Source organism: Octopus sinensis, linkage group LG24 (genome assembly GCF_006345805.1).
Source record: "Octopus sinensis linkage group LG24, ASM634580v1, whole genome shotgun sequence".
NCBI lineage: Eukaryota > Metazoa > Mollusca > Cephalopoda > Octopoda > Octopodidae > Octopus > Octopus sinensis.
In genome coordinates this window covers 2,907,724-2,919,752 of record NC_043020.1, presented here as the reverse complement: position 1 = coordinate 2,919,752, position 12,029 = coordinate 2,907,724, and the positions used below count along the sequence as shown (strand labels likewise).

The window sequence follows — 12,029 nt, the reverse complement described above, 5'->3', positions numbered from 1 at the left end:
AAAGACATTTTAATAATCTGTGTATGTATGTGTACATATGTATCATATGTATGTATGAATGTATATATGTGTATATATATATGTATGTTTGTGTGTGTATATATATATATATAGCAAGTGAGAGAGAGAGAGACATTATGTAATATATGTAAATATATAGACTATTTTATCTGCTTTACAGACTAATTGACATTACTCGCTGTTTTAAGTGGGACACAAAACTATTTTTTATGATCCACAAATCATTTCGTGTGCCCCACCCACCGACTCTATTTTATGTGACTCTCAGACTATGTTACCTGGTTTACAGCATATCTTATGTGACAGACATTCAGGTTACTTCATGGATCACAAATTATTTTATGCGATACCCCCCCCCCGTTCTCACATGCTATTTGTCTCTCCCCCCCACTGTTTTAATGTCGTTACTTGATCAACTCTGATATATCGTGTCAGATTTGAAGCAGTATTTTTTATTCATTGATCTTATACACCCAAAGGATCAAGTGGGAGCTGTCAGTCCTTACTCTTTGGCTCTTTTACTTGTTTCAGTCATTTGACTGTGGCTATGCTGGAGCACCGCCTTTAGTCAAACAAATCAACCCCAGGACTTATTCTTTGTAAGCCTAGTACTTATTCTATCGGTCTCTTTTGTAGAACTGCTAAGTTATGGGGACGTAAACACACCAGCATTGGTTGTCAAGTGATGTTGAGGGGGACAAACACAGACGCACAAACATACACACACACAGATATATATATATATAATATATATATATATATTATATATATATATATATATATATACACATACACATACGAGCTTCCTTCAGTTTCCGTCTTATTTTTCGCCCTGTTGAGTGTCCAAGAATCACCCCCATCACCAAGCAAGCTTGGTGGGGCTGCCAGTTTAATCGCCGAAAACCAACCCACGTAACCCAGTTGTACTGGGTTACAGGTTACCAGTAACATTCAAGTGTCCCAACAGAATGACACTCTTCCCATTCAATGGAGGCAGATCTCTCGTCTGGGACACGTGATGTGCAGCGACGCATTCTCTGGCTACAAACCTGCATGTCACTGACCGTAATGCAGAGGAGAGAAAAGTCAACAAATACAGGGGCTTGGCCGGTTGCTACCAGTTTGTGCCAGTCACTGTCAAGACAGTGTCCTAGGACCCCCGTGCTACCAATTTCCTCTTCAAAATAGGGATAGCAGTGACCTGTTGGAGAAATAAGCCCCATGGGGTGGAGTGACTGTTGCAGCAAGTGTCACTGGCCATTCTCTACAGCAACGCCATCATGGTCATCACTGTGGAGCGTGGCTGGGCTCACAATTTGCTTTGGGGTGTGTAGCCCATCACCCCACGTCCCCTTTTTTTCCTTTCTTATCTCTCTTTTTATTTTCTGTTTCTTTTTATTTACTCCTCTGGTTTCTTTTCTGTTGATGGGTTTTCAGTCTCTTAGAAACCTTGTCCAAAATGTTATTCGCAAGCAGAAGGGGATGGGGGAGAAAACTGGATAGAAATGTGGGGGAGGTGAGTAGTGTATGAATTCCATAAATTTATTCCATACAGGATGTAAACCACTTTCGGAGGCTGACCTCTCAGAAGCTCTTAAATACATCCAACAGTCAACACTCCCAGAATGGTAAGTACAGAATGAAAGAATTCATTTCCAACTCCAATCTTGGCATAATTTTTCTGTTTTTCTGCTGCGTATTCATTTATTGCTTTAATTCAACTCCTTCTATTTCCTGCTTGAGAATTCTAAGGATTATAGAAGGAGGTGCGGGGGAGGGGGGCCAAATAATCAAAGGATGGTGATTGGTTATTTTCGCCGGGTGGATTCATTCTGGAGCCTGGTTGTCCTGATGAGGTCATAGTGTTGGCAGGGTGGCTGACGCATTGTGGTAGTCGTCATCATCATCATCCTCAGTGCTGTTATAACCATTGTCATCATCGTTATCATTTTAACTCAACTGTCATTGCCTCGTTTATCATCACCATCACTACCACCACCATCATTGTCAATATCATAATCATTATCATCATCACCAACATCACCACTACCTTTATCGTCAGCAGCATCAGCTGTGACATTTTCCAACTACTACTACTACTATTACTACCACCACCACCAGCCAGCCAGCCAGTTAGTGAACATCTATATGGTTGTTCAACCTGCTAGAAATAGTGACCAAATCTTCCTCAAATCACACCATACTATCTTTAAAAAGTTAAAAACATAATCTGTAGCACTAAATACAAAGAAAAAAAAAGACATGGTCTCAAATGCATACAACTGCTTGATTAAGGTTTACCAAGGGTTAAACAACAGTAATAGCATCATCATCATCATCATCATTATCATGTGCATCATCTAACCCACAACTCAATGTTGTTACCATGTAAACAACAATACTGAAACAGGATCTGATGTTGAGTTTCATCAGGATATGAAACTCAATATAGCCTAAAAAATCTCGTTTTTCTCTTCCACTCCTCCAAACACTTTTTGGCCAACAACAGAGTAGAGGAGAGGGTGAGTCTCTATCTGGTCATTTGATCTGCTAGAAATAACAACCAAATCGCCTTCTCAGCAACAGCATTATGATCCAAGTTTCCATTCGGAGTTATTGTGCTCTGAGACAAGTATATTTCCTTTTTGGCATCGTTTCTATGGTTAGATGCCTTCCTTAAACTTTATAGAGTGTACTGAGTGCAAATTTATCATAGGACTTGCACTAGAGAGGTTGTCATGTTCTTGGCCAGACTGGAGGGTCTTGTCCAACCTACATCATCTTGTTCACCAATTATTTTACAGAGTGCTCTAGGTTTACCTTGGCTTCATCCTTAACGAGATCAGATTGTATCCTCCAAGGTTAGAGGCCTCCTTCAACCAACGCCCCATCAACTTAAAAATAAATGGTCACATTGGTTAGTGAGTCCTGGATATCTGGAAGGAAGAAGGGACTGCTATGCCTGGAATACCTTTGATGATAGGGCCTGGTTTCCAGTTTGAAGATAATTTCTTCACTCCTTACCACTAGTCACAGGGGCCCTGAATAAATTAAGGGTTATAGGGGTTGCCTTCTCCTTCCTGACTAAGCAATGATAAAAATATTAAAAACACACAAAAAAGAAAAAAGATACAGAGATGAGAATGGGGTGACTCAAAGATTCAGTGCCAGGCAATGATTAAGGACCTTTGGACAATTTTAATGAAGCAAAACATTAAGGAATATTGTAGATCATGGAGAATCTTCAAGAACTTTCACTGCTTCAATATGTCATCATCACCACCACCACCATCACAATTTGAAGAAAAAAAACAACGTGGGAGATCTTGTTTTATAAGTTATGCCAGGGTGTACGCTTTTCTTCAGGGAGAGGAAGGGTGGTCCTTTACTTCCCTTTTTTTTATATTTTTTCTTTCAATTTTTTTTTTTTTTGCTTTTTCACTAGTATCCAAGACCTCCTCGTACATTCCTGCTTCCACCATCTTCTTCTTCTTCTACATCTCTTCATCCAATAAAGTCATCAGTAAATGTACATCTGGCAGAGGTGGGAACGGGGTGGTGGTGGTGGTGGTGGTGGGGGGGGTAGCCGGAATTATATATGTTTGGATTATATCAACTGACTCATATTTCAGAAAATGTCAAGTGATTAGGTTAAAATATGTTGGTCTGAAGAAGAAAGAATCTAATATCAAATATAATAGAGTGGTTGTATGTCAGTAATGGTTGAGAGAAGGTGATAATGGGGGCGGGGGGGGGGCGACAGTGGTGGTGGTGGCGATAATATCAGTTGTGGTGGTGGTGGTGGTGATGTATTGGTGATAGTGGTGTCAGTGGTAGTTACGACTGAAGGTGGTGGCTGTGGTTGTAGTGCTGTTGTTTTCGGTGGTGATCATTGTGTAGATATGTGTGTTAATTACATTGGTGGTATTGGTAGTGGTGAGAGACGGTTGTTGATGGTGGCAGTGTTAGTGTGGCCAGAAAAATAATGATGAGTTTGAAATAGCAGTTGTAGTAGCAGTATTTGAAGTGGTAGAGGAGTTGGAAAGACGATGATGCTGATGGTAGTGGTATTGAGATGGTAACTATGACTGTTGTTGTGAAAAGTCTTGGATCAATCTCGATCAGTTGCATCTTTGATTAAAGGCATTGATAAGAACCATTCCAAAAGCAAACCCCAAAAGGGCTGACCCCTTCAGTTCAGCCGGTCCAACATTTATGGACAATAACAGATAAAATAGATTGGCGAATGGAAGGGCACCGCGTGTTTAAAGTCAGTTGACTTTATTTACCAAATCCACTGAAATTGTTGACAGTGTTTGGTTCCAATGTTATGCTTAATTACAGAATATCATTGGAGGCCTTCCTCTCACCAACCCTTACCTGCTTCCAAGCGAGGTAATCTTTCCCCAGAGTCAGATGTTTTCGCAGAATATTGGAACTAAATGACATTCATATGCAACAAGTATGTGATGTCAAGGAGACACAAACATACACTCACAGTTGTACATACATATATATCATCATCATCATCATCATCATCATCATCGTTTAACATCAGCTTTCCATGCTAGCATAGCTTGGACAATTCTGACTGAGGGCTGGCAAACCAGATGGCTGCACCGCCCCAATCTTGATCTGGCAGAGTTTCTACAGCTGGATGCCCTCATATATATATACACACACACACACATATATGTATATATATGAAAGGTTAGCTGAGTTAGAGGTTAAAATAACAGTTTAAGGGATAAAAGTAAATGACTCGTTTACTTAACGACCCAAAGCAATACACAAGCAAAATGGTATGATTAAAACCATTTTCAACTTGTCCCTTTTCTTTTCTAGGCTCTTCTTTTTTTTTTTTTATTTATTCTTCACTCTGATGAAGCTCCGTGTTTCAGATCAGTTTTACTACCAAATATAAATATTTTTTAACTTATCAATGGCAAAACCATGTAACACTGGAGGCAGAAACAGCTGTTAGATGGGATGCAGTCTGTTTGCATTGGAGTAGGAAATAATAATTGATGTAAGTCAATTGTTATTCATCAATATTTCTCCATTTTCTGTTTTCTTTATATATATATATATATATCGAGAGAGAGAGAGAGATGTATAAGCATATTTATATGTGTGTATGTACAACAGGCTTCTTTCAGTTTCCACCTACTAACTTCACTTATAAGGCTTTGATCAGTCTAGGGCTACGGTAAAAGACATATGTCCACGATGCCATTTCATGAGATCAAACTTCTTAATGGCACACAGCTCCACCTGTCCTTACAGATTATAAGTTGATCCAGCTGACCCCGTCATTCTGTCCACAAGGTTACCTTTCCCTATACACAGAATATTGTCTAAAAAAAACAAAAACAAATCTAACTTTTACACAAACCATTTACTCAATTAATCATTCAAGCAGTTCTCCATCTTTATGTTCTCAGAACATAAAGATGGACGAAATGCCACTAAGCACTTTGCCTGGCATGCTAATGATTCTGGCAGCTCACCCCCTTAACCGCTAGTCTATACAATCTACAAATCTGCTGTATCTTATGTGTCTATATTTTGATGTTATTCTGTTCTTTGTTGTGGATAAGCAGAATGCTGCAAACATAGGTCCCAAGGGGAAACCCATAGCTACTACATCTGATTGTTTATATAAATCATCTTGTGGGCATGTAAAGGTATATTATTAATTGTACACCTGTGAGAGTGGGGGTTGTTTGTTTTTTATAAGTTTACTGGTATTGAGAGTGGTTTTACTTTTCGGGTATTTACATATGTTCTTTATTATGATCCTTATCATTTCTACCCCTTGGACATTTACTAAGCAAGCTTTCTGCATCTGAGGTGGAGACGGTACTTATTGTATGGGTTCCTTCTAAAATCTGTAAAAATTCCTCAGATGAGATGTAGGCATGGCCGTATGGTTAAGAAGCTTGCTTTGCAACCACATGGTGTCAGGTTCAGTCCCACTGTACAGTACCGTGTGCATGTGTCTTCTACTTTACCCCCCAACCAATGTTTTGTGAGTGGATTTGGGAGAGGGAAACTATGTGGAAACCCGTTTTATGTATATCTACACATATGTGTATGTTTCTTTGTGTCTGTGTATGTCCAACCCCCAACTTGATAACCAATGTTGGTTTGTTTACATCCTTGCAACCTAACAGTTCATCAGAGGGAACCAATAGAATAAGTCTCATACTTAAAAAACAATCAAAACTGACACCATTTTGTTTGACTGAAACCCTTCGAAGGGGTGCTCCAGCATGGCCACAGTCCACTGACTAAACCAAGCAAAAGATAAAAGATTACCTCATCCTACAGAAGATGGGCCAAATGCCACACACCAAAACATTTCACATTTTATATATTAATATTATTGTGTGTTTGGCTTTTGCTTTGTATTTGTACAAGTTGACTCCAAGTCTCACCCAGAGACATCAAAAGACAACAAGCTAGAAGTTCAAATTGGCATTATGACTAGGGTGCCGTATTTTTGGTTCTAGGGAATGTCTGTCAAAACGTAAGAAAATTAGAAGTTTGTTTTAAAAGTAATTTGATAAGATGATAGTAACAGGTTTTTGCTATTAAGTGCATTTAAAAGTATTTTTGACAATGTTTACAGATTAAAATGTTTTTGCAATCATATAGACAATATTTTCTGTAAGATATGAGCACTATTTTAAGAATTTCTTCCATTTTTGGATTTCCTGCTATCTGAGACTGGTAGCAATCAACCCCTTTTGCTATCATTCCTAGGACAACAAGTATTGTTTTAGTCTTGAGGTTCCACATTTTGCCAATTTATGTTTTGAGGTCTTCGTATTTGCTCAGTTTTTGGTAGGTCTTGACCGATACATTTATGTCGATTGGGACAGTCGTGTCGATAAGGAGGCATGATTTTTGTCTGAAACCCTTTAATATAATGTCTGGCCTATTTGCATCTCTCTTTCTGTCAGTTTGAACAGTAAAATTCCAAAAGAGTGAGGTGTAATCCTTTTCAAGCACTGGAGGTGGTTTGTGTTCCCACCAGTTTTTATCATGGGGCAGGTAAGGTGGTGAGCTGGCAGGATCTTTAGTACACCAGGCAAAATGCTTAGCAGCATTTGTCCATCTTTACATTTTGAGTTCAAATTCCACCAAGGTCAACTTTATCTTTCATTCTTTCAGGTTCGATGTAATTGACTAAACCCATCCCCAAAACTTTCAGGCCTTGTGCCTTTAAATTGAAAGGATTATTATTATTATCATTATTAAGACTATATAGGACTGAGGTAACTCATCCAGACGTTATACACAAATAAATAGAAGAATGCCATATCATGAGAAATTGGTTGAACGATATTTCGGTATATGATACGGCACTCTTCTATTTATTTGTGCATAACTTCTGGATGAGTTTACCTTGGTCCTTTATAGTCTTAACAAAAAATGTAGTAGACTGACATGTAATTTTGAACCCGTGGAAGGCAACGCTTGATGCCAAAATATCGTTCAACCAATTTCACATGATAACTATGGCACTCTTCTATTTATATTTGTATTATTATCATTATTATTATTATTATTATTATTATTATTCATTTTGTTCATCATGTACAAGTACATTTGCATTCCTCATTATTTCATTTATTCTGTTCAGTTTTTTCTTTTTAAATTGAAGCATATCTTTGACAATTCTGGAGTGTATTGAATTTAGTTTGTGCGTGACTTTTGACCTACTCTATATTTTTTCGTGGTAAAAACTTTTGTCAAACTATTTTTGGGATGATTGAAAATGTAGGATTTTATGTGTCTGAGGGGTTGCTTTGTTTGTGTCATTTTACTATGCTGCATATCTGCTCAGCCAGTGGAAAGTAAGAGAGTCTTATTTCTGTATTCAACACTGTAATTAATTTGGTTAATTTTACTTTTAACTGTCTGGTGTTATCTGGAAGTAAATCTCGTAGCATGTTCCACCTGCATGCTGTCTTCATCCACAGCATCCAGGTGGAACACAACACAGGGTGCACTTGTCAATGTAACAAACTGTTAATGCCTTGCTAAAATTATCCAAATTTCCCAACTTTAATTCCTAATAACATCAAATTCTTTAATTTACAAGTAATTAGTTGATTGTAATCAAAATTCAGAGTTGCATCGATACACGAAAATTGAAAGCAATCTGAGCAAAATTAAGGGGGAAGGGGCTCATTTTGCGAATGAAAAAGACGATCCCATTAAAGCAATGATCTTGCAGAATCGTTAGTACAGCAGGGAAAAATACTTAGAGGCATTTCGTCTGTCTGTTCATGTTCTGAGTTCAAATTCTGCCGGGGTTGACTTTGACTTTCATTCTTTCAGGGTCAACAAATTAAGTACCAGTTGATCACTGGGGTTGATGTAATTGACTTGCCCTCCTCTGAAATTGCAGGCCTTGTGCTAAAATGCAAAACCATTATTTGCTCTAAGTTCAAATCATGCCAAGATCAACTTCACCTTTTAATCCTTTCCGTGGGGGTTCGATTAAATAAGGCATCAGTCATAAACACACTTGTTGAGGGTCCCAAATTTCAGCTATAAAACCATTTTCTATGGTAGTTGTAGGTGGTGGTGGCAGTGGTTGTGGTGATGGCGGTGGTGGTGATGGTGGTGGGTGAGTCCTTTGATTGATTTGCACTTTAACCCATCCTTAGTTACATACCAAGACATACCTTCCTCTCTTCTCCAAGTCATCCTCCTCCTCCTCTTCTCCCTTCTCCTTCCATTTTGAGTGTTTCACTTAAACCTCCCACCCCTTCTCTCTCATTCTGTGTGGATTCACACACACACACCACACACACACACACAGAGTCACTGACACATGAACACCATAGATATTTCATAAACAAGTTTCTACAAATACTTTGTATGTACGTATATGTACATACATACATACATACATATATATATATAGTTACATATATATATATATACATACATACATATATATATATAGTTACATATATATACATACATATATATATATAGTTACATATATATATATATACATACATACATACATATATATATATATATATATATAGTTACATACATATATATATATAGTTACATATATACATACATACAGTGGGCACATGTTTATTCAACAAGTGTAAGTTGCAATATATTTATATATGTATGTGTGTGTGTGTGTGTATATATAAATGTATGTATGTAGATGTATGCATACACATCTATATACATAGCTGTGTATATATATATATATATAAATGCATATATTTGTGTGTGTGTGGAGAGAGAGGTGGTGGTGAGGAAAATGTGTATGTATACATGATTGTATATATATATATGTGTATCGGTGAAAATATGTGTGTGTGTGTAAACTGAATGGTACCGGAGTGGCAGGTGGTGGGTAGGGGGGGGGTAGCAGAGGCTGGAAGAAAGATGAGTAAAGAAGGGAAACTGTAACTGGCTGAAAGAGAGAAGAGAGGTGATGTTCTGTGAGTGCTTCTACCCAAACCATTCCCCACAACCGATGCTGCCGCCACCACCACCACCGAAACTACCACTACTACTATTACAACAAGTACTACTTCTCCTAATACTACTACATCTACCACCACCACCACCACTACCCTTTACTACTACTACTACTATTTATTACCAGAAGCATCTATATAAGGGGCAGAAGTGAATAGAGGCTGTCCTGATCCATAATCACCACCACCACCACCACTGCCATCGCCACTACCGTGGAGGGTGTAGTAAATTAAACTGCTCCCTTACACTAAACACCCCCTGGAATTTATACAGTCCATCACTACTGGTTGGTTGGTCTCTGCCAAAACTTGTCAATGATGTACAGAATACTTTTTCTTCTTCTCATCACAGCTTTAACATGTCACAGTAAGGACCAGACCTTTTTTTGCTACCCCTTTCTTTAAGTTAACCCCTTATTCTCTCTCTCTCTCTCTCTCTGCCTTAGTTTCTTTATTATTATTATTATGATGTTAGTCTATTCATGTTTTTTTTTGTTCAAATTATTGTTGTTTTTCTTATTGATGATGTTCTAAGGGCCTCTCCCTTTATTTTTTTTCTTCCTCTTTCTCATGTACCTATGTATACATGCATTCATATACACACATACAATCACCCCCTTTGCTCTCTCTCTCCCTTTAAAGCTATCCACATGTACCCTGTTTCTAAGATGAAGTTGTGCTTCTTTTTCACCCCCAGATTTGCTCCGTTCCATTCCTCACTTCAAACCTACCATTTCTGCTTCCAGTGGCACTGTTCCACTTCACACACACTAGACTCCAATCCTAAGAAAGGCATGAATGACACATATTCACATTTTCCTTACTGCATCTCTTGATATAATGTTTAGGGACTAAACATAAAAGATTCTTATTATTTTAATCAGCAAGCTGATAGACTCGTTAGCACGCAGGACAAAATGCTTAGCAGCCTTTTATTGTCTTCATGATCTAAGTTCAAATTCTGCCAAGGTCAACTTTGACTTTCATCTTTGTAGGATCAATGAAACAAGTACCAGTTATGTACTGGGGTTGATATGATTCACTAGCACCCACATCCCCCAAATTTCAGGCCTTGTGCCTATAGCTGAAATAATAATTATTATTATTATTATCATTATTATTATTAAGGCTGGCAGAATCGTTAGCATGCTGGGCAAAATGCTTAGCAGTTTTTCGTCTGTCCTATACATTCTGAGTTCAAATCCTGCCGAGATTGACTTTGCCTTTCACCCTTTCGGAGTTGATGAAATAAGTACCAGTTGGATACTGGGGTCAATGTAATCAACTAGCCCCTCCCACCACATGCTTCCCAACCACATGGTTCTGGGTTCAGTCCCACTGTGTGACACCTTGGACAAGTGTCTTCTACTATACCCTTGGGCTGACCAAAGCCTTGTGAGTGGATTTGGTTGATGGAAACTGAAGGAAGCCCATCATGTGTGTGTCTGTCTGTGTTTGTCCCTCCTTCCACTGCTTGACAATTGGTGATGGTGTGTTTGCATCCTCACAACTTAGCAGTTCAACAAAAAGAGACCAATATAAAAAGTATGCGGCTTAACAATAATATAAATACTGAGATCAATTCATTCAACTAAGAATTCTTTGGGGTGATGCTGCAGCATGGCCACAGTCTAATGAAACAAGTAAACGATAAAAGATTTTAAATTAAAACCCCATCATAATTATATGTAAGAACTTTGTTTTATGAAAATGTGTTCAAAACACTTAATTAAATGAGAAAATAACTAATTAGCACAACGATCCTCTTGACACTTGACACAAATTCACATCAAAAATCTTGCAAAACAAATACAAAATGAAAACAAGTAATTTTGCTAAATTCCTCCTCCTTGAACACCGTTTCTGCTTCTATGATACAAAATTCTTCATTTTGAAATGTTAATATGCAAATTGAAATACTTTCATCATAATTTTTATGCAAGAAACTTTTCATTAAATTATGTTCCTGACACCAGTGTATAAATTACAAAGCTAGTTATTCTGGTAAATTATTGATTGCTTCTAGATTTGATTAAAAGACACAGGACGGTGTCATTATGTCCACAAACGGATTTAGTGCATTAGAAAATGCATGCACATCACAAAATCCTCGTTACTTCTTCACTCTTCCTGTGAAAAGGAATGCAAAAGATCGTTACTTAGAAAGATTTTCTTTCTGTAGTGATTGTTGTTATTTTTTTTATAGGGTGTGTGTTAGTGGATTTGTTGGTTCCATCTGTCTGTCTGTCTGTCACTCTCTCTCTCTCACTTTCTCTTTCTCCCACTCTCTCTTTCTATATCATCATCATCATTTAACGTCCGTTTTCCATGCTAGCACGAGTTGGATGGTTCGACCGGGGTCTGGAAAGCCAGGAGGCTGCACCAGGCTCCAGTCTGATCTGGCAGTGTTTCTACAGCTGGATGCCCTTCCTAACGTCGACCACTCCGTGAGTGTAGTGGGTGCTTTTTACGTGCCAC

General features: G+C 38.1%; 1 protein-coding gene and 1 long non-coding RNA gene across 4 annotated transcripts in view; one reads left to right on the top strand and one right to left on the bottom strand.

The window, feature by feature from the left end:
* Window positions 1-12,029, bottom strand: part of LOC118767798 — a 62,494-nt gene that overhangs the window by 1,665 nt on the left and 48,800 nt on the right. The gene's annotated exons all lie outside the window — the stretch shown is intronic.
* LOC115223843 (fibulin-1) overlaps window positions 9,467-12,029 on the top strand; it is an 80,767-nt gene continuing 78,204 nt past the window's right edge. The window contains exon 1 of one of the 3 annotated variants that reach the window (XM_036513008.1): window positions 9,467-9,918. In XM_036513008.1, coding sequence (XP_036368901.1) covers window positions 9,867-9,918 — 52 coding nt within the window. In that variant the 5' untranslated portion in view covers window positions 9,467-9,866. The remainder of the gene's footprint in view (window positions 9,919-12,029) is intronic. The other 2 variants (XM_029794526.2, XM_029794527.2) reach the window with 2 other exon arrangements.